The sequence below is a fragment of the Salvelinus alpinus genome, chromosome 19, assembly GCF_045679555.1.
Source record: "Salvelinus alpinus chromosome 19, SLU_Salpinus.1, whole genome shotgun sequence".
Classification (NCBI taxonomy): Eukaryota; Metazoa; Chordata; class Actinopteri; order Salmoniformes; family Salmonidae; genus Salvelinus; species Salvelinus alpinus.
In genome coordinates this window covers 17,571,512-17,594,176 of record NC_092104.1, presented here as the reverse complement: position 1 = coordinate 17,594,176, position 22,665 = coordinate 17,571,512, and the positions used below count along the sequence as shown (strand labels likewise).

General features: G+C 46.8%; 1 protein-coding gene across 4 annotated transcripts in view; it reads right to left on the bottom strand.

The window, feature by feature from the left end:
* The window catches only part of kank1a (KN motif and ankyrin repeat domains 1a), a 212,569-nt gene that overhangs the window by 32,463 nt on the left and 157,441 nt on the right, over positions 1-22,665 (bottom strand). For all 4 annotated transcript variants that reach the window (XM_071352454.1, XM_071352457.1, XM_071352455.1 and 1 more), the window contains 2 exons: positions 3,279-5,547; positions 2,603-3,141 (listed from right to left, as the gene is read on the bottom strand). In XM_071352454.1, coding sequence (XP_071208555.1) covers positions 2,603-3,141; positions 3,279-5,547 — 2,808 coding nt within the window. The remainder of the gene's footprint in view (positions 1-2,602; positions 3,142-3,278; positions 5,548-22,665) is intronic.

Below are 22,665 nucleotides of genomic sequence, written 5' to 3'. Positions count from 1 at the left end.
GATGCTTTTCTGCAAAGGGGACAGGACGACTGCACCGTATTGAGGGGGGGATGGATGGGGTCATGTATCGCGAGATCTTGGCCAACAACCTCCTTCCCTCAGTAAGAGCATTGAAGATGGGTCGTGGCTGGGTCTTCCAGCATGACAACGACCCGAAACACACAGCCAGGGCAACTAAGGAGTGGCTCCGTAAGAAGCATCTCAAGGTCCTGGAGTGGCCTAGCCAGTCTCCAGACATGAACCCAATAGAAAATCTTTGGAGGGAGCTGAAAGTCCGTATTGCCCAGCGACAGCCCCGAAACCTGAAGGATCTGGAGAAGGTCTGTATGGAGGAGTGGGCCAAAATCCCTGCTGCAGTGTGTGCAAACCTGGTGAAGAACTACAGGAAACGTATGATCTCTGTAATTGCAAACAAAGGTTTCTGTACCAAATATTAAGTTCTGCTTTTCTGATGTATCGAATACTTATGTCATGCAATAAAATGCAAATTAATTACTTAAAAATCATACAATGTGATTTTCTGGGTTTTTGTTTTAGATTCCGTCTCTCACAGTTGAAGTGTACCTATGATAAAAATTACAGACCTCTACATGCTTTGTAAGTAGGAAAACCTGCAAAATCAGCAGTGTATCAAATACTTGTTCTCCCCACTGTAGATTTGGGTATGTCATTTTAGGTTAAAATTCCCTAAGAGTTTTTAACAACCCTTTGTAAACTTTTGGAAAAAATGGTGTTTGACCAGATACAATGTTATTTTACAGTAAACAAATTAACAACAATAAGCACGCTTATAGGGAAGGACACTCAACAAGCACAGCACTTACACAAATTACTGACGATTGGATGAGAGAAATTGATGATAAAAGGATTGTGGGGGCTGTCTTGTTAGACTTCAGTGCGGCTTTTGACATTATCGATCATAATCTGCTGCTGAAAAAACATATGTGTTATGGCTTTACACCCCCTGCTATAATGTGGATAAAGAGTTACCTGTCTAACAGAACACAGAGGGTGTTCTTTAATGGAAGCCTCTCCAACATAATCCAGGTAGAATCAGGAATTCCCCAGGGCAGCTGTCTAGGCACCTTACTTTTTTCAATCTTTACTAATGACATGCCACTGGCTGTGAGTAAAGCCAGAGTGTCTATGTATGTGGATGACTCAACACTATAGACGTCAGCTACCACAGCGACTGAAATGACTTCAAGACTTAACAAAGAGCTGCAGTTAGTAGAATGGGTGGAAAGGAATAAGTTTGTCCTACATACTTCAAAAACAAAAAGCATTGTATTTGGGACAAATCATTCACTAAACATCAACTAAATATTGTAATGAATAATGTGGAAATTGAGCAAGTTGAGGTGACTAAAATTCTTGGAGTAACTCTGGATTGGAAACTGTCTTGGTCAAAACATATTGATATAACAGTAGCTAAGATGGGGAGAAGTCTGTCCATAATAAATAGCTGCTCTACCTTCTTAACAACACGATCAACAAGGTAGGTCCTACAGGCCCTAGTTTTGTCACACCTGGACTACTGTTCAGTCGTGTGGTCAGGTGCCACAAAGAGGGACTTAGGAATATTGCAATTGGCTCAGAACAGGGCGGCACGGCTGGCTCTTGGATGTACACAGAGAGCTAATATTAATAACATGCATGTCAATCTCTCCTGGCTCAAAGTGGAAGAGCAATTTACTTGATAACTACTTGTATTTGTGAGAGGTATTGACATGTTGAATGCACCGAGCTGTCTGTTTAAACTACTGGCACACAGCTCAGACACCCATGCGTACCCCACAAGACATGCCACCAGAGGTCTCTTCACAGTCCCCAAGTCCAGAACAGACTATGGGAGGCACACAGTACTACATAGAGCCATGACTACATGGAACTCTATTCCACATCAGGTAACTGATGCAGCAGCAGAATCAGATTTAAAAACAGATAAAAATACACCTTATGGAACAGCGGGGATTGTGAAGCAACACAAACACAGGCACAGACACATGCATACACACAAGATAACATACACACAATACACACACGTACACATGGATTTTGTACTGTAGATATGTGGTAGTTGAATAGAGGCCTGAGGGCACACAGTTAATATGTTATGAAATCTGTTGTGAATTTATTGTAATGCTTTTAAAAATCTATAACTGCCTTACTTTCTGCTGAACTGACTTGTCAGCAGCTAATGGGGATCCATAAAAATTACAAATACAAAGTGTCACCAGGTGTTTAGTGTTGTGAGGGACAGTAATGTTTTTGGTGATACTGTCTTGGGTTGTGGGTTCGATTCCCACGGGGGATCAGTACGAAAATGTATCACTACTGTAAGTTGCTCTGGGTAAGAGTGTGCCAAATGTTGAGGCTATCCTGTAGGAATTCTTAACCGAAACATAAACCTCCTAAAACATGATAATAAATAGCATTTCTAAAGTACAGCGATAATGTTAGAACGTGACTGTGTTATTAGTCTTTCAGCTCTGTAAACAGGGTCAATACTAACCAGACTGAGAAGAGAACGGGCTAACAATAGATAAATGGTCTGTCTGGCCTGCTGTAATGACTCAACCTATTAGACTGTGTGGCATACCTGTAGCGGTGCTGCTGTCATCTCGCTGTGTCCTCAGATCCTCAGCACTGCCATACTTCATGACAGAGTTGATAGACGTCAGAGTGTTGACCAGCTGGCTGTTGATAGAACCAAAGTGGGTGAACTGAGAAGAGCAGGGCTGTCCGAAAGCATCCGCTAGCTCACTGAACTGAGAAGAGCAGGGCTGTCCGAAAGCATCCGCTAGCTCACTGTAGTTCTCAGTCAATAGCATCTCTTGTTCCTGAAGTAGCTTCTGAAGCCTCTCTATGTAGTGGTCTAGTCCTGCCCCCCCCTCCACCTGCTGGGGTGGTGGTATGGCCTGGGCCTGGGGTGGTACAACAGTCGTCACGGCAATGGTCTCCTCGGCAACAGCGGTTCCGTCCAGGTGGGAGGGGCCACAGGCAATGTTCCGGGTCTTCAGGCCGACCAGGAAGTTGGTGTGGATGCCGACCAGGCCGACGCCCACCTCTTTGGTCTGGACCGACCATGCCTCCTCTGGACTGCCGTCTCTCTCCGCTGTGTTTCCCACGGCAATAGACCTAAGAACGACCACAATAGAAACATTTTATTACACTTTTATGTGTTCAAAAAACATGATTTAAAATATATTGTATTATATCCACATGTGGTTAAATTGTGTTGTTAAATTGTTAAATGAATCTAATTGAAAAAGTACCTGGTTTTGGGAACGGTCTGTGGGTCTTTGACCAGCCCCTCGCCCACAGCGACAGTCCTTGTGTGATTGGTTAGCGTGCTGGTGTGTTTCTCAGCAGTGTGAACCAGGGCAGTGTTGGTACAGCCGTCAACTAGCACCACTGTCTCTGTGTTGGTGTGTTGGCTAGCGATCTCCAGTAGGGTGCTGGTGTATTGGGAGGCTGTGTCTGCGGTTACCATGACAGCAGAGTCCGTGGTGACGCCCAGGACAGGGTTAGTCCCCAGCTGTCTGACAGCGACGTCTCTAGAACACTCCCCAACGCCCACCGACCTGCTCGCCCTCTCCCTGGCCTCTGTCTCCCGGGACTTACACAGCTCTAGACTGTCTACTTCCTCATCAGTGTTCACCCCCTGGTCACACAGCCCCACCTCCACCCCCACCCCCTGGTCACACACCTCCAACTGCCTACCCACACACTGGTCCTGCACCTCTACCCTCTCCTGCACCAGCCATCTCTCCATAGGCAGGTCAGGTCCCGAAGCAGTGTGTCTCAGGCTGGGTTGACAGGACACCCCTACCCCTACAGTGTGGAGGGTCTCTCCTGTGGAGGCATGGCTGGTCTCTAGATGGTTCCCCACTCCCTGGCTGTTTGTCTGGACTCGCCAGGTCTCTGAGCCAGTGCTCTGGGTGTCTGGCCGCGCCTGGCAGGCCATGCTGTAGGTGTCTGGCCGCACCTGGCAGCCTTTATCAGCCCTCTTCCTATTGGCTCCCCCAGCGGCCTGCAGCTCTAGCTTCAGCTTGGACATCTCCATCAGGTGGGTGGTCTCTCTCAGGTCCACCTCTAGCCGGTAGATCTTCTCCTTCAGGGCCTCGATGGTCTGCTGCTGCAAGTCTAACTCTGCCTCCACCTCGCTGGTCACGCCCAACATGGCTTCCGTCACGCCCGTCCCAGCACTGCGCGTCTCACGCTGCTCCGTCGCCATTCCGACGTCACGGTAGAAGTGTCGTTGTTGTACCGTCGTCATCACCGGCGACTTCCTCTGGGCGACCACCGTGGCGTCGTTCATGTTCTCATCTGGGCCGACTGCCGTGGAGGTGAGCTGGTTGTTGTTATTGTGGGTCTGGGTCTGCCTGGCCTGGTGAGAGCCTTGCTCCTGGCTGTTCGCCCCCAGGGCTCGGACCTCTGCAGCCAGCCTCCTGAACTCCTCCATCCCCTTGGTACTCTGACTATGGCCCTGACCCTCCTGGCCCTCTGGCTCCATGATGTGCAGCTCCTGGGTCTGCAGGGTATGTGTCTGGGGGTCCAGCTGGTCAGCACTGCCCACGCTATAGGACCTCTTCCTGAACCCCCCCCCCACTACGCCCCCCACCCCCAGCCTCTGGTTCTTCTGACAGGTCATCTGTCTCTTCTCCTCCTGCAGCACGGCTATCTTCACCAGCAGGACAGGTATGGTCTTCACCTTCTCCTCTAGCTCCTTCAGCCTCCGCAGGGCCACCACCATCTGCTCCCGGATGTGCTGCAGGTGGAGCGGAGACACGTTGCTGGCCGGCGTGGTCATGCCTGAGGACATGGGGCTGTGGTGGATAGAGGAACCCATGGAAGTGTAGTAGGGGTTGTACTCTCCACTACCTCCACCCCCGTTGGGCAGCAGGGGCTGGGGGGTGCTAGGGGAGAACAGGGAGGTGCTGGACCCCCCCATCCCTCCGAAGGACGCCAGGCGGTGGCGAGGAGCAGGGCTTGGGGGTCCGGAGGGGGAGGGGGGCTGCATGAGGAGGCGATCCTGTTCTAACCTCCTCCTCGTCTCCATCAGGGTCTTCTCAACCTGGGGGTTGAGGAGGGGAGGCTCCCACGGAGAGGGGGGCTGGGGCCGTTGATTGGGTTCGGCGGGGAGGCTCAGGTAGCCCTCAGGGGGTAGGGGAGGAAGGGGAGGCTCACAGGACGGGAGAGGGGCATGGGCGTGGTAAATCAGGGTGGGGGGAGGGTGATGCTGTGGGGAGGGGTAGAAGAGGGGACTCTGCTGTGCCTCTTCACTGGAGGAGGGTAGGGAGCCTGTGGAGGTCCATTCAGCATGGCCCTGCCCACTGTACTCACTGCCCCCACCAGAGCAACCTCCCCTGGGCACGGGTCCCGCCGCCGGCCGGACAGGCCTGGCTTTCCGCTGGATGTTCAGCCTCTTGATGGTGTTGCCACGCTGTATGTCGTCCACATACTTCAGGAAGTCCAGGTCTAGCTGGTAGCCATATGGGGGCGTGGCCTCAGTACTGCTGCTGACAGACCTCTCTCCCCTCTCTATGAGAAGAAGAGAAGAACATTAACACTCCTCTCTCTATGAGAAGAAGAGAAGAACATTAACACTCCTCTCTCTATGAGAAGAAGAGAAGAACATTAACAGTCCTCTCTCTATGAGAAGAAGAGAAGAACATTAACACTCCCCTCTCTATGAGAAGAAGAGAAGAACATTAACACTCCTCTCTCTATGAGAAGAAGAGAAGAACATTAACACTCCTCTCTATGAGAAGAACATATTATATTCAGACTGTTATATATTCAGATATTACCATCAGACTGTTGAACAGCTTCTATTACCATCAGACTGTTGAACAGCTTCTATCACCATCAGACTGTTGAACAGCTTCTATCACCATCAGACTGTTGAACAGCTTCTATCACCATCAGACTGTTGAACAGCTTCTATTACCATCAGACTGTTGAACAGCTTCTATCACCATCAGACTGTTGAACAGCTTCTATCACCATCAGACTGTTGAACAGCTTCTATCACCATCAGACTGTTGAACAGCTTCTATCACCATCAGACTGTTGAACAGCTTCTATCACCATCAGACTGTTGAACAGCTTCTATCACCATCAGACTGTTGAACAGCTTCTATTACCATCAGGCTGTTGAACAGCTTCTATTACCATCAGACTGTTGAACAGCTTCTATCACCATCAGACTGTTGAACAGCTTCTATCACCATCAGACTGTTGAACAGCTTCTATTACCATCAGACTGTTGAACAGCTTCTATCACCATCAGACTGTTGAACAGCTTCTATCACCATCAGACTGTTGAACAGCTTCTATCACCATCAGACTGTTGAACAGCTTCTATCACCATCAGACTGTTGAACAGCTTCTATTACCATCAGACTGTTGAACAGCGTCTATTACCATCAGACTGTTAAACAGCTTCTATTATCATCAGACTGTTGAACAGCTTCTATCACCATCAGACTGTTGAACAGCTTCTATTACCATCAGACTGTTGAACAGCTTCTATCACCATCAGACTGTTAAACAGCTTCTATCACCAGGCCATCAGACTGTTGAACAGCTTCTATCACCATCAGACTGTTGAACAGCTTCTATCACCATCAGACTGTTGAACAGCTTCTATTACCATCAGACTGTTAAACAGCTTCTATTACCATCAGACTGTTGAACAGCTTCTATCACCATCAGACTGTTGAACAGCTTCTATTACCATCAGACTGTTAAACAGCTTCTATTACCATCAGACTGTTGAACAGCTTCTATCACCATCAGACTGTTAAACAGCTTCTATCACCATCAGACTGTTGAACAGCTTCTATTACCATCAGACTGTTGAACAGCTTCTATTACCATCAGACTGTTAAACAGCCATCACTTGCCGTCTACCTCCCAAGTACTCTGCCCTGCACCTTGAGTCTGATGCCCCATGTAAAGTTGAAGTCGGAAGTTTACATACACTTAGGTTGGAGTCATTAAAAATCGTTTTTCAACCACTCCACAAATTTCTTGTTAACAAACTACAGTTTTGGCAAGTCGGTTAGGACATCTACTTTGTGCATGACACAAGTAATTGTTCCAACAAATGTTTACAGACAGATTATTTCACTTATAATTCACCTTATCACAATTCCAGTGGGTCAGAAGTTTACATACACTAAGTTGACTGTGCCTTTAAACAGCTTGGGAAATTCCAGAAAATGATGTCATGGCTTTAGAAGCTTCTGATAGGTTAATTGACATCATCTCTGTCAATTGGAGGTGTACCTGTGGATGTATTTCAAGGCCTACCTTCGAACTCAGTGCCTCTTTGCTTGACATCATGGCAAAATATAAAGAAATCAGCCAAGACCTCAGAAAAAAAATTATAGACCTCCACAAGTCTGGTTCATCCTTGGGAGCAATTTCCAAACGTCTGAAGGTACCACGTTCATCTCTACAAACAATAGTACGCAAGTATAAACACCATGGTACCACTCAGCCGTCATACCGCTCAGGAAGGAGACGCGTTCTGTCTCCTAGAGATGAATGTACTTTGGTGCGAAAAGTGCAAATCAATCCCAGAACAACAGCAAAGGACCTTGTGAAGATGCTGGAGGAAACAGGTACAAAAGTATCTATATCCACAGTAAAACGAGTCCTATATCAACATAACCTGAAAGGCCACTCAGCAAGGAAGAAGCCACTGCTCCAAAACCGCCATAAAAAGCCAGACTACAGTTTGCAACTGCATATGGGAACAAAGATCGTACTTTAGAGAAATGTCCTCTGGTCTGTTGAAACAAAAATAGAACTGTTTGGCCATAATGACCATCGCTATGGTTGGAGGAAAAAGGGGGAGGCTTGCAAGCTGATGAACACCATCCCAACCGTGAAGCACGGGGGTGGCAGCATCATGTTGTGGGGGTGCTTTGCAGCAGGAGGGACTGGTGCACTTCACAAAATAGATGGCATCATGAGGTAGGAAAATTATGTGGATATATTGAAGCAACATCTCAAGACATCAGTCAGGACGTCAAAGCTTGGTCGCAAAAGGGTCTTCCAAATGGACAATGACCCCAAGCATACTTCCAAAGTTGTGGCAAAATGGCTTAAGGACAACTAAGTCAAGGTATTGGAGAGGCCGCCACAAAGCCCTGACCTCAATCTTATAGAAAATGTGTGGGCAGAACTGAAAAAGTGTGCGAGCAAGGAGGCCTACAAACCTGACTCAGTTACACCAGCTCTGTCAGGAGGAATGGGCCAAAATTCACCCAACTTATTGTGTGAAGCTTGTGGAAGGCTACCCAAAACATTTGACCCAAGTTAAGCAATTTAAAGGCAATGCTACCAAATACTAATTGAGTGTATGTAAACTTCTGACCCACTGGGAATGTGATGAAATAAATAAAAGCTGAAATAAATCATTCTCTCTACTATTATTCTGACATTTCACATTCTTAAAAGAAAGTGGTGACCCTAACTGACCTAAGACAGGGCATTTTTACTAGGATTAAGGAATCGTGAAAGGAATCGTCAGGAATTGTGAAAAACTGAGTTTACATGTATTTGGCTAAGGTGTATGTAAACTTCCGACTTCCACATAGCTGTATTCTCCACAGAGCTGTACTCTCCACATAGCTGCTGTGCTCGCCACATAGCTGCTGTGCTCGCCACATAGCTGCTGTGCTCGCCACATAGCTGCTGTGCTCGCCACATAACTGCTGTGCTCGCCACATAACTGCTGTGCTCGCCACATAGCTGCTGTGCTCGCCACATAGCTGCTGTGCTCGCCACATAGTTGCTGTGCTCGCCACATAGCTGCTGTGCTCTCCACATAGCTGTGCTCTCCACATAGCTGTGCTCTCCACATAGCTGTACTCTCCACATAGCTGTACTCTCCACATAGCTGTACTCTCCACATAGCTGTACTCTCCACATAGCTGTACTCTCCACATAGCTCACTCTAATATATCTACTTGGATTGTTAATTGCTTGATTTCTTGTATTAGATTGGTTGATTATTTCTGTATTTGCTAGACATTCTACAGTAATAACATAAGCATTTTGCTACACCTGCTATATCACCTGCATATCTGTTTCTGTGACCACTTTTATTTTATATAGTGCTCTACTTTTGACCAGGACCAAGTTCAGACGCACCCCATGTGTCAGGTAATGGTGCACGTTTAGGTGTACAATCCCCAACAGACAATCACTGCTACAGGTTCAAACACCAATAAACTGTTTCACATACTTCTGCCAGCGAGGTATGAGAGAGAGAGAGAGAGAGAGAGAGAGAGAGAGAGAGAGAGAGAGAGAGAGAGAGAGAGAGAGAGAGAGAGAGGGAGAGAGGGAGAGAGAGAGAGAGAGAGAGAGAGAGAGAGAGAGAGAGAGAGTTCCGGAGTTCCAAATTAAGCAGCAACAGCTGAAAAGATGAGCTCCTAAAAATATTGAATTTTACATGGTTTTTAGAGGAAAGTATATCGAAAAAAAGCAAAAGAAAACTGCAAGACTGATTAGGAGACCAAACAAGCAGCAAACAAAGAAGAAAGGCCTTCGAAAAAAGTAAAATTATACAATTTTCTTAGCTAGCTAAGTTGTTTACCTGTTGCTAGGCAGTTGCTAGGGACTCTCCTGAAAGAAGCTAGCTAGCTAACAAGGAGAGAGAGAGAGAGAGAGGTCATGATCAGATGATCAGATGAGCTCCTGCATTTTTCAGCATTTTCTTTAAAAAAGATAGATTTAGAGTTAGTTAAACTTGGATTTTTTGTGGAACTGAGAGAGATACAGCTTCAACTGTATTCAACTGTAACTGACTTGATACAGCTTCAACTAGCACTGACGTGTCAAGTGAGAGGTGTCAAAGACCATTAGCCCAACAATGGCAGGAGAGTCGAATAGTCTACCCCAACCAAATGGAGAGGCCTTAGAAGCTCCCTCCTGCTGTTCAGAGGTAATTAAAATACAGTACCCTGTGAGTGTAAAGAATGATAAGGCAAGAAAAGAGCACAAAATGAAGCTCCTTATGGAAAATCAAGAGACACTTTTTGCTGACTATTACAAAAATGGGAACATCAGCAACCTTATCTTCCACACAAACCATCCCCTGGCATGGCACAGTGCTATATTAGCACACTACCCCTCTGTTAAGAGAGGGGGGGTTAACGAGGGGTGGAAACTCAGGATACTTGACAACGAGGACTCTGAGTCAGCTAACATAAATCTATATAAGTCTGGAACAGTATTGGTACAGGGCAACCCCAAACAGTTTCAGCTGGACTTTCACCTAATCAAAGAATTAGCCCAGCAGGAGAAGCTCTCCCTTGATAAAGATACCCCCACCCCAAGCGGGTCAGACCAGACCTCTTCATCATATAACCCCACAGACGAGCAACCCTCAGCAGACAGTCAACCTCCCAGTACAGAGCACTTCTCCCTCATTGAAATGAAGGATAAATTCACCCAGCTGGAGGTAAGGCAGGTGGAGCTGGAACAGCAGGTGATTACACTCCAGTCAGCACAGACCCAGACAACAGTCCAGCACAACAACCCCTTAACCAGACCAGGAGAGCTGGAGGTGGAGAGAGACATATCTGCACTCTGGACAGTGGTGAGACAACTTCAACAGGAGAAAGAGCAGAAGCAGGAGCAGAACAAAGCACTAGAGGAGAGGATCAGACTGCTGGAGGAGAGGGAGAGGGGGATGGAGGAGAGGATCAGACTGCTGGAGGAGAGGTTGAGGGGGATGGCATGTGACAGAGAACAACCCACTAGGGAGGTGGCCATCCCCACAGAGACGCCAGCAGAACAGCCCACCTCAGCACCGGACAAAAGTCTCGACACCACAGCAGAACAGTCCACACCAGACCCTGACCATAGAGTCAACATCACAGCAGAACAGACAAAAGAAAAAACCCAAGCCCAGCAGCTCTCACCCCCCCTGAGCACCCCCCCTGTCAGCCACCCTGATAGCCCTCCTGACAACCCCCCCACACCCACTGAGAACAAACACAAGACACAGATTGTTCTCCTTATGGACTCAAATGGGAAATATATAGAAGAAAAAAAACTTTTTCCCAAACACAGTGTGTCTAAACTCTGGTGTCCAAACACCCAGCGCGCCCTAGACCTTCTGTCTGAGGACAAACTAGGCTCACCTAGCCACATAATAATACACACAGGCACAAACGACCTGAGAGCAAAGCAGGAAAGGGTGGCCACAGCACTGAAGGGAGTGATTGAAAAAGCTTCTTCTACTTTCCCCAATGCACAAGTGGTTATCTCCACCCTGCTACCACGAAAAGACTTCCACCCTGCTACAATACAGCGGGTAAACGCAAGCATTTCCCGTGACTGTGCCTCAAAACCAAATGTTTTCCTGGCCCACCACTCCACCCTGGACTTGAACAGCCTCTATGACCAGGTCCACCTCTATAAGGCAGCAGTGCCCACCTTTGTCCGGACTCTAAAGGACATCGCTCTCAAACGCAGCCCCAACACTTCACACAGGAGCAACAGATCAATAGACACCCCACCCAGACCAGCGAGACACCCTCCAAGACCTGCAGGACCCCCCCGTGGACCTACACATAGAGGACCCACGCCAAGAGGACTTACATCCAGACCACAGCACCCCCAGACACATCCACACCCCCACCCCAACCAATCAACACCCCCCCACATCAACCATGCCCACACCCCATTTAGGCCCCCTCAGGACAGACCTATGCCACTCCTGCCCACCCCATGCACCCCACCCCCGCAAAGAGAGCATCAACATGGAAGTCACACATACGCCCAGGTAGTGAGCGGGCAAACAGGCCCAACCCCCACTCTTACACTCGCCCAAGCCAACGGCATGTACCAGATGCTCAGCAGGCTCTGCTCACACTTACTGGCCTGAGGCCAAACCACACGGCCAACAACATTGGACACTTTATGGAACAAAAAGCCTTCACTATATCATCCTGGAATATCCAAGGCCTGAGGTCATCTGCCTTTGGCCTAAAGAGCAGGAACACGGACTTCACCAAAGAAATCGGTAATGCAGACATTGTCATCCTGCAAGAAACATGGTATAGCGGAGACGGACCCACTGGTTGCCCTCTAGGTTACAGAGAGCTGGTAGTCCCATCCACCAAACTACCAGGTGTGAAACAGGGAAGGGACTCAGGGGGAATGCTAATTTGGTATAGAGCAGACCTAACTCACTCCATTAAATTAATCAAAACAGGAACATTTTACATTTGGCTAGAAATTCAAAAGGAAATTATCTTAACAGAGAAAAATGTCCTCCTGTGTGCTACCTATATCCCCCCACTAGAATCCCCATACTTTAATAAAGACAGCTTCTCCATCCTGGAGGGGGAAATCAATCATTTCCAGGCCCAGGGACATGTATTAGTCTGTGGCGACCTAAATGCCAGAACTGGACAAGAACCTGACACCCTCAGCACACAGGGGGACAAACACCTGCCTGCAGGTGACAGCATTCCCTCCCCCATATGCCCCCCTAGGCACAACTATGACAACATAACCAACAAAAACGGGTCACAACTCCTGCAGCTCTGTCGCACGCTGGGTATGTACATAGTCAATGGTAGGCTTCGAGGGGACTCCTATGGTAGGTTCACCTATAGCTCATCTCTTGGCAGTAGCACTGTAGACTACTTTATCACTGACCTCAACCCAGAGTCTCTCAGAGCGTTCACAGTCAGCCCACTGACACCCCTATCAGACCACAGCAAAATCACAGTCTACTTGAACAGAGCAATACTCAATCATGAGGCATCAAAGCCAAAGGAACTGAGTAACATTAAGAAATGCTATAGATGGAAGGAATGCAGTTTGGAAACCTACCAAAAAACAATTAGGCAACAGCAAATTCAATCCCTTTTAGACAACTTCCTGGGTAAAATGTTCCACTGCAATAGTGAAGGTGTAAACTTGGCAGTAGAAAATCTTAACAGTATATTTGACCTCTCAGCTTCCCTATCAAATCTAAAAATCTCAAATAGAAAACCGAAGAAAATGAACAACAATGACAAATGGTTTGATAAAGAATGCAAAAATCTAAGAAATAAATTGAGGAACCTGTCCAACCAAAAACATAGAGACCCGGAAAACCTGAGTCTACGCCTTCACTATGGCGAATCACTAAAACAATACAGAAATACACTACGGAAAAAGAAGGAACAGCACGTCAGAAATCAGCTCAATGTAATTGAAGACTCCATAGACTCTAACCAATTCTGGGAAAATTGGAAAACACTAAACAAACAACAACACGAAGAATTATCTATCCAAAATGGAGATGTATGGGTAAACCACTTCTCCAATCTTTTTGGCTCTATAACAAAGAATAAAGAACAAAAACATATACATGATCAAATACAAATCCTAGAATCAACTATTAAAGACTACCAGAACCCATTGGATTCTCCAATTACCTTGAATGAGTTACAGGACAAAATAAAAACCCTCAAACCCAAAAAGGCCTGTGGTGTTGATGGTATCCTTAATGAAATGATCAAATATACAGACAACAAATTCCAATTGGCTATACTAAAACTCTTTAACATCGTCCTTAGCTCTGGCATCTTCCCCAATATTTGGAACCAAGGACTGATCACCCCAATCCACAAAAGTGGAGACAAATTTGACCCCAATAACTACCGTGGAATATGCGTCAACAGTAACCTTGGGAAAATACTCTGCATTATCATTAACAGCAGACTCGTACATTTCCTCAATGAAAACGATGTACTGAGCAAATGTCAAATTGGCTTTTTACCAAATTACCGTACAACAGACCATGTATTCACCCTACACACCCTAATTGACAACCAAACAAACCAAAACAAAGGCAAAGTCTTCTCATGCTTTGTTGATTTCAAAAAAGCCTTCGACTCAATTTGGCATGAGGGTCTGCTATACAAATTGATGGAAAGTGGTGTTGGGGGTAAAACATACGACATTATAAAATCCATGTACACAAACAACAAGTGTGCGGTTAAAATTGGCAAAAAACACACACATTTCTTCACACAGGGTCGTGGGGTGAGACAGGGATGCAGCTTAAGCCCCACCCTCTTCAACATATATATCAACGAATTGGCGCGGGCACTAGAACAGTCTGCAGCACCCGGTCTCACCCTACTAGAATCCGAAGTCAAATGTCTACTGTTTGCTGATGATCTGGTGCTTCTGTCACCAACCAAGGAGGGCCTACAGCAGCACCTAGATCTTCTGCACAGATTCTGTCAGACCTGGGCCCTGACAGTAAATCTCAGTAAGACCAAAATAATGGTGTTCCAAAAAAGGTCCAGTCACCAGGACCACAAATTCCATCTAGACACCGTTGCCCTAGAGCACACAAAAAACTATACATACCTCGGCCTAAACATCAGCACCACAGGTAACTTCCACAAAGCTGTGAACGATCTGAGAGACAAGGCAAGAAGGGCCTTCTATGCCATCAAAAGGAACATAAATTTCAACATACCAATTAGGATCTGGCTAAAAATACTTGAATCAGTCATAGAGCCCATTGCCCTTTATGGTTGTGAGGTCTGGGGTCCGCTCACCAACCAAGATTTCACAAAATGGGACAAACACCAAATTGAGACTCTGCATGCAGAATTCTGCAAAAATATCCTCCGTGTACAACGTAGAACACCAAATAATGCATGCAGAGCAGAATTAGGCCGATACCCACTAATTATCAAAATCCAGAAAAGAGCCGTTAAATTCTACAACCACCTAAAAGGAAGCGATTCCCAAACCTTCCATAACAAAGCCATCACCTACAGAGAGATGAACCTGGAGAAGAGTCCCCTAAGCAAGCTGGTCCTAGGGCTCTGTTCACAAACACAAACACACCCCACAGAGCCCCAGGACAACAGCACAATTAGACCCAACCAAATCATGAGAAAACAAAAAGATAATTACTTGACACATTGGAAAGAATTAACAAAAAAACAGAGCAAACTAGAATGTTATTTGGCCCTAAACAGAGAGTACACAGTGGCAGAATACCTGACCACTGTGACCGACCCAAACTTAAGGAAAGCTTTGACTATGTACAGACTCAGTGAGCATAGCCTTGCTATTGAGAAAGGCCGCCGTAGGCAGACATGGCTCTCAAGAGAAGACAGGCTATGTGCACACTGCCCACAAAATGAGGTGGAAACTGAGCTGCACTTCCTAACCTCCTGCCCAATGTATGACCATATTAGAGAGACATATTTCCCTCAGATTACACAGATCCACAAAGAATTCGAAAACAAATCCAATTTTGATAAACTCCCATATCTACTGGGTGAAATTCCACAGTGTGCCATCACAGCAGCAAGATTTGTGACCTGTTGCCACAAGAAAAGGGCAACCAGTGAAGAACAAACACCACTGTAAATACAACCCATATTTATGTTTATTTATTTTAACTTGTGTGCTTTAACCATTTGTACATTGTTACAACACTGCATATATATAATATGACATTTGTAATGTCTTTATTGTTTTGAAACTTCTGTATGTGTAATGTTTACTGTTCATTTTTATTGTTTATTTGACTTTTGTATATTACCTACCTCACTTGCTTTGGCAATGTTAACACATGTTTCCCATGCCAATAAAGCCCCTTGAATTGAATTGAATTGAATTGAATTGAGAGAGAGAGAGAGAGAGAGAGAGAGAGAGAGAGAGAGGGAAAGAGAGCGAGGGAGAGCGAGGGAGAGAGAGAGAGAGAGAGAGAGGGAGAGAGAGAGAGAGAGGGAGAGAGAGAGGGAGGGAAAGAGAGAAAGAGAGAGGGAGAGAGAGAGCGAGGGAGGGAATGAGAGAGAGAGAGAGAGAGAGAGAGAGAGAGAGAGAGAGAGAGAGAGAGAGAGAGAGAGAGAGAGAGAGAGAGAGAGAGAGAGAGAGAGAGAGGGGGAGAGGGAGAAGGAGAGGGAGAGAGAGAGGGAGAGAGGGAGGGAATGAGAGCGAGAGCGAGAAAGAGCGAGAGCGAGAACGAGAGGGAGGGAGAGGGAGAGGGAGAGAGAGAGGGAGGGAAAGAGAAAGAGAGAGAGAGGGAGGGAAAGAGAGAGAGGGAGGGAAAGAGAGCGAGGGAGAAAAATAGAAAGAGGGAGCTAATTATTTTACTGAGGAGAGGTTGAGTCAGGCTGAAACTATGTGGCTGTAGAGAAACTATGTTATAATGGACACACACTCACCATTTCTGGGCCTTTTCTAAGACAATCAACAAGCTGCAGTAAACATTGGTAAAGCATGCCATCGTTGACGTTAGTTCATCTGTACGCTGTTTTAAAGTAGTTTTAGTACATTGTGTTCTGGCGACAGGGAATGAACAAAAGTAGAACACACACTAATCAAATCCAGCAGTTTACAGAACACCAATGGGAGATAGGCTGAGAGAGGAGGGGGAGAGAGGGAAGAGAGGAGGGGGAGAGAGAGGGAAGAGAGGTGGGGGAGAGAGAGGGAAGAGAGGTGGGGGAGAGAGAAGGCAGAGAGGAGGGCAGGAGAGAGGGAGGAGAGGAGGGGGAGAGAGAGGGAAGAGAGGTGGGGGAGAGAGAAGGAAGAGAGGAGGGGAAGGGGAGAGAGGAGAGGAGGGGGAGAGAGGGAGGAGGGGAAGGGGAGAGAGGAGAGGAAGGGGAGAGAGGAGAGGAGGGGGAGAGAGGGAGGAGGGGAAGGGGAGAGAGGGAAGAGAGGAGGGGGAGAGAGGGAAGAGATGTCACCAGACATCTCACCAGACATGTCACCCATTGAGCATGTTTGGGATGCTCTGGATCAATGTGTACGACAGCGTGTTCTAGTTCCCACAAATATCGAGAAACTTCACAAAGCCATTGAAGAGGAGTGGGGCATCATTCCACAGGCCACAATCAACAGCCTGATCAACTCTATGTGAAGGAGATGTGTCACGCTGCATGAGGCAAATGGTGGTCACACCAGATACTGACTGGTTATCTAATCCACGCTCCTACCTTTTTTTTAAGGTATCTGTGACCAACAGAGTCATATCTGTATTCCCAGTCACGTGAAATCCATAGATTAGGACCAAATGAATATACACTGCTCAAAAAAATTAAAGGAACACTAAAATAACACATCCTAGATCTGAATGAATGAAATACTCTTATTAAATACTTTTTTCTTTACATAGTTGAATGTGCTGACAACAAAATCACACAAAAATGATCAATGGAAATCAAATTTATCAACCCATGGAGGTCTGGATTTGGAGTCACACTCAAAATTAAAGTGGAAAACCACACTACAGGCTGATCCATCTTTGATGTAATGTCCTTAAAACAAGTCAAAATGAGGCTCAGTAGTGTGTGTGGCCTCCACGTGCCTGTATGACCTCCCTACAACGCCTGGGCGTGCTCCTGATGGTCTCCTCCCAGACCTGGACTAAAGCATCCGCCAACTCCTGGACAGTCTGTGGTGCAACGTGGCGTTGGTGGATGGAGCGAGACATGATGTCCCAGATGTGCTCAATTGGATTCAGGTCTGGGGAATGGGCGGGCCAGTCCATAGCATCAATGCCTTCCTCTTGCAGGAACTGCTGACACACTCCAGCCACATGAGGTCTAGCATTGTCTTGCATCAGGAGGAACCCAGGGCCAACCGCACCAGCATATGGTCTCACAAGGGGTCTGAGGATCTCATCTCGGTACCTAATGGCAGTCAGGCTACCTCTGGCGAGCACATGGAGGGCTGTGCGGCCCCCCAAAGAAATGCCACCCCATGACTGACCCACCGCCAAACCGGTCATGCTGGAGGATGTTGCAGGCAGCAGAACGTTCTCCACGGCGTCTCCAGACTCTGTCACGTCTGTCACATGTGCTCAGTGTGAACCTGCTTTCATCTGTGAAGAGCACAGGGCGCCAGTGGCGAATTTGCCTATCCTGGTGTTCTCTGGCAAATGCCAAACGTCCTGCACGGTGTTGGGCTGTAAGCACAACCCCCACCTGTGGACGTCGGGCCCTCATACCACCCTCATGGAGTCTGCTCAAACGGTCAGAAACAGACACATGCACATTTGTGGCCTGCTGGAGGTCATTTTGCAGGGCTCTGGCAGTGCTCCTCCTGCTCCTCCTTGCACAAAGGCATAAGTAGCGGTCCTGCTGCTGGGTTGTTGCCCTCCTACGGCCTCCTCCACGTCTCCTGATGTACTGGCCTGTCTCCTGGTAGCGCCTCCATGCTCTGGACACTACGCTGACAGACACAGCAAACCTTCTTGCCACAGCTCGCATTGAGGTGCCATCCTGGATGAGCTGCACTACCTGAGCCACTTGTGTGGGTTGTAGACTCCGTCTCATGCTACCACTAGAGTGAAAACCCCGCCAGCATTCAAAAGTGACCAAAACATCAGCCAGGAAGCATAGGAACTGAGAAGTGGTCTGTGGTCACCACCTGCAGAACCACTCCTTTATTGGGGGTGTCTTGCTAATTGCCTATAATTTCCACCTGTTGTCTATTCCATTTGCACAACAGCATGTGAAATTTATTGTCAATCAGTGTTGCTTCCTAAGTGGACAGTTTAATTTCACAGAAGTGTGATTGACTTGGAGTTACATTGTGTTGTTTAAGTGTTCCCTTTATTTTTTTGAGCAGTGTATTTCCTTAAATGAGCAAAATCTTTGAAATTGATGCATGTTGCATTTATATTGTTGTTCAGTGTAATTTAGCTCATCCATGTCATCAGGCCAAAACTCCATCCCACCAAATCAACTCTTTCACCAAAAGGGCAATTTTCACATTTTCACAGTATTTTTCCAACCTCATAGTGTGGAAATATATATAAAACACAGGCAATCATATTTTTGACTGCACTGGGCCTTTAAGAGTAGTCCTCATGCATAGAGTTTGATTAACGTTGCAATCAATGGTTTTTGTTTGGCATACATTTTAAAGTGAGTCTCAGGATAATTCTGTTACCGTGGAATTGGAGGAGATGGAGGTAAACACACACAGTCTTCCACTTGGGTGAAAAGAACATGGCAACATTAACACTGTCCCCAAATAGAAACACTGACTAACCCATCAGGAATACATGAACTCTGTTTCCCAGACAGGGAAAGGACGAGGAGGTAAGCTAACAGCTATGGTGATTACTAACGTCCAAAACTGCCTAGATGCCAGGAGAGGAGGGGGGCCCAGGGGTCAGTCAAAGCTGCTTACACCACAGTCCAAATTCCAGAGCTCCAACTGAAAATGCCTTCCTTTCCTCTGTCAGACAGAGAGAGAGAGTCATACAACTTCCAGAAGCTTCAGACTGTCAGGAGACTGTAGGCTACATGCAGACAGGACAGTCTATGGTATATGACAAGGCTGGTCAAACACACATCTCCTTGTCTTGCTGTGTGTGGAACTTTTCCAGACTAAAGCAAACACTGGAAAATGGCTCAGCGCCCAGCTCCTTCTCCCCTCCAGAGGGAGGTTAGGGTGGCTCAGCTCCTTCTCCCCTCCAGAGGGAGGTTAGGGTGGCTCAGCTCCTTCTCCCCTCCAGAGGGAGGTTAGGGTGGCTCAGCTCCTTCTCCCCTCCAGAGGGAGGTTAGGGTGGCTCAGCTCCTTCGCCCCTCCAGAGGGAGGTTAGGGTGGCTCAGCTCCTTCTCCCCTCCAGAGGGAGGTTAGGGTGGCTCAGCTCCTTCTCCCCTCCAGAGGGAGGTTAGGGTGGCTCAGCTCCTTCTCCCCTCCAGAGGGAGGTTAGGGTGGCCCAGCTCCTTCTCCCCTCCAGAGGGAGGTTAGGGTGGCTCAGCTCCTTCTCCCCTCCAGAGGGAGGTTAGGGTGGCTCAGCTCCTTCTCCCCTCCAGAGGGAGGTTAGGGTGGCTCAGCTCCTTCTCCCCTCCAGAGGGAGGTTAGGGTGGCTCAGCTCCTTCTCCCCTCCAGAGGGAGGTTAGGGTGGCTCAGCTCCTTCTCCCCTCCAGAGGGAGGTTAGGGTGGCTCAGCTCCTTCTCCCCTCCAGAGGGAGGTTAGGGTAGCTCAGCTCCTTCTCCCCTCCAGCCTCATACAGCTCCAGTAACTCTCAGTCTGACCAGACCCAGTCTCTACCCTCCATTCAGTTCAAGACAATTCCACAGCTAAGCCCGGTGTTAAAACCTCCTCACTGCCCCCACATTGTTCAGGCTTCACTTACCTCAGTCAAACAGCCGTTGCTCTGCAGTTTATTTTTCTCCCTCTAAGGCTGCTGTGTTGGACTTTAGTAGCTAAACAGAACAGGCTGCCAAGCTAGCTAGACAGCTCACTGCTCGCTCTCTCTCCCTCTAAACCTTCAGTCCATGAGGGGAAAAATTACACTATTGGTGTAAACTCAGCCAAGCCCAGCTCATGCTGGCATAGGCTGACGGGATCGACCAATCACAGAACAATTTCCCTCCCTGTTCTCCGCCCAAAACAGGAGGGCCTTATTCAGACAAACTCTTCTAGCTCTGTTCCACACTCTGCTCTGACGACACAGACACGCTGTACAGCAAGTACAGTGTTCTAGTGTTCCAGCTACAAAACAGATATGTAGTGTTGGTCCAGTCAGCCAGTGTTCCAGCTACACAACAGATATGTAGTGTTGGACCAGTCAGCCAGTGTTCCAGCTACACAACAGATATGTTTGACTCGTTTCAGGAAACTAGGCACATGTCGTGCGTCACTACTTCACAGGACAGCCATTTGAACCTAAACCTTTTTTTATTTATTTTTATCAAAATGTGTTTTTTTGGCAGAAATGCCTTCTGGAACATGTGAACTTTCATGTGCTTAATAACAAACTTGCCATCTGTAAATACAAACAAAATTGTTAAATTACGAGCCTTGTTGCTTTAGCCATGGAAAAAGCCAGCAACCTTACAGCTGGCCATGATTGGCTGAGATAATGAGTGGGCTGGACATGCCGAGAGATGAGTTCGGATTGGTCTGCCATATAGATCATGTCTATAACATGAGCTGGTCAGTATGTGCAGGTAATCCTTTCAAACGCTGCATTTTTTTATATATCACATAGTAGAACTGCATAAGTGTTGCTCTCCACTCTCTGGAGGACCGAGTTTTGAAATCAGTGGAATTTGAGTCTGATTTGAGAATTGAGAAATATGCAGATGAGTTGAAAAGAGAACACAGAAGGCTGTTGAATAAAACACCTGTCTCTGGATTACATCTTCAAACTAAGGGCATCCGTGACAGAGAGGGATAGGCGTTCATCCATTTTTATTTTACCTTATGTTAACTAGGCAAGTCAATGACAGCCTAGGAACAACTGCCTTGTTCAGGGGCAGAACGACAGATATGTACCTTGTCAGCTCGGGGATTTGATCTTGCAACCTTTCAATTATACCCATGTATATGGGTAAGGTAGTCTAGCTAGCTACATTTTCAGATATTACATTTTCAGATAAGTTTCAAATTTGGTCAGAAAGTCATTTTCATATTTACATTTACATTTAAGTCATTTAGCAGACGCTCTTATCCAGAGCGACTTACAAATTGGTGCATTCACCTTATGATATCAAGTTAAAGTTTACTGTTAGCTAGCTAGCTAACGTTAGCTGGCTGGCTAAGTAGCTAACGTTAGCTGGCTGGCTAAGTAGCTAACGTTAGCTGGCTGGCTAAGTAGCTAACGTTAGCTGGCTGGCTAAGTAGCTAACGTTAGCTGGCTGGCTAAGTAGCTAACGTTAGCTGGCTGGCTAAGTAGCTAACGTTAGCTGGTTGGCTAAGTAGCTAACGTTATGTGTATGATCTGTTTATTAACATTATTTGTATCTCAGAGCCATTTGCATTGCTACGTAAAGCCTAATGTTAGCTAGCTAGCATTGCACCTGGTTGGTTAGCTGGTTGGTTAGCTACCTCATGAGTTGGGATTATGGTTCATTGTTTACCTAGATAGCTACATGTCTAAACAAAAGTCTCCACTATGCAAGTAACCATTTTAATAGAATGTTCATGATGTCACTATGACAACTGTAGATAGACGTAGCTGGTAAATTCACTCTGGTTATCTACTCCGATTTCAGAGCACTCTCATCTCAGTGTGCCAGAAGCACAGAATAACTGACAAATTTACAAACGCTAAACATTCATTGAATATGGCCGGTGCCAGCAAACGTTGGCAAAAAAACGTAATTAAAATGCCAGCAGCACAGTTGCAGTCACCAACGCTAACATGAAAACAGCCTAACCAGCTCTGCTTGGGTGAGTAAAATGGTCAGTGAGCTGTTAGCTTGTCTGCTGTTGTCAGAAGGCTCAGATCTTACAGTTCCTACTTTTCGGCCAGTGTCCAGTGTGCGCTCTGAACGCTCCGAATTTACCAACGGCCAATCTGACAACACTGAGTTTACCAACGCCCAGAGCACACTCTGGCACTCCACATTAAACTCACGAACACACCCGTAGTATAAACCCACCTGTCAGAATGGTGTATTGGAGGCGAAGTCAGGTGCAGGAGAGCAGATTATAATGAACAGGCGCACTTTTATTATAGTTCCAAAAAAACGAGAGCAATCAAAAGCGCTCAAAAAACTGAACATAAAAGTAGAGAGCGTAAACTAACACCACATAACATGAAAACAATTACACACAAAACATGATGGGAAACAGAGGGTTAAATACAAGTAGCTTGATTGGGGAAATGAAAAGCAGGTGTGTATGGAAACAAGACAA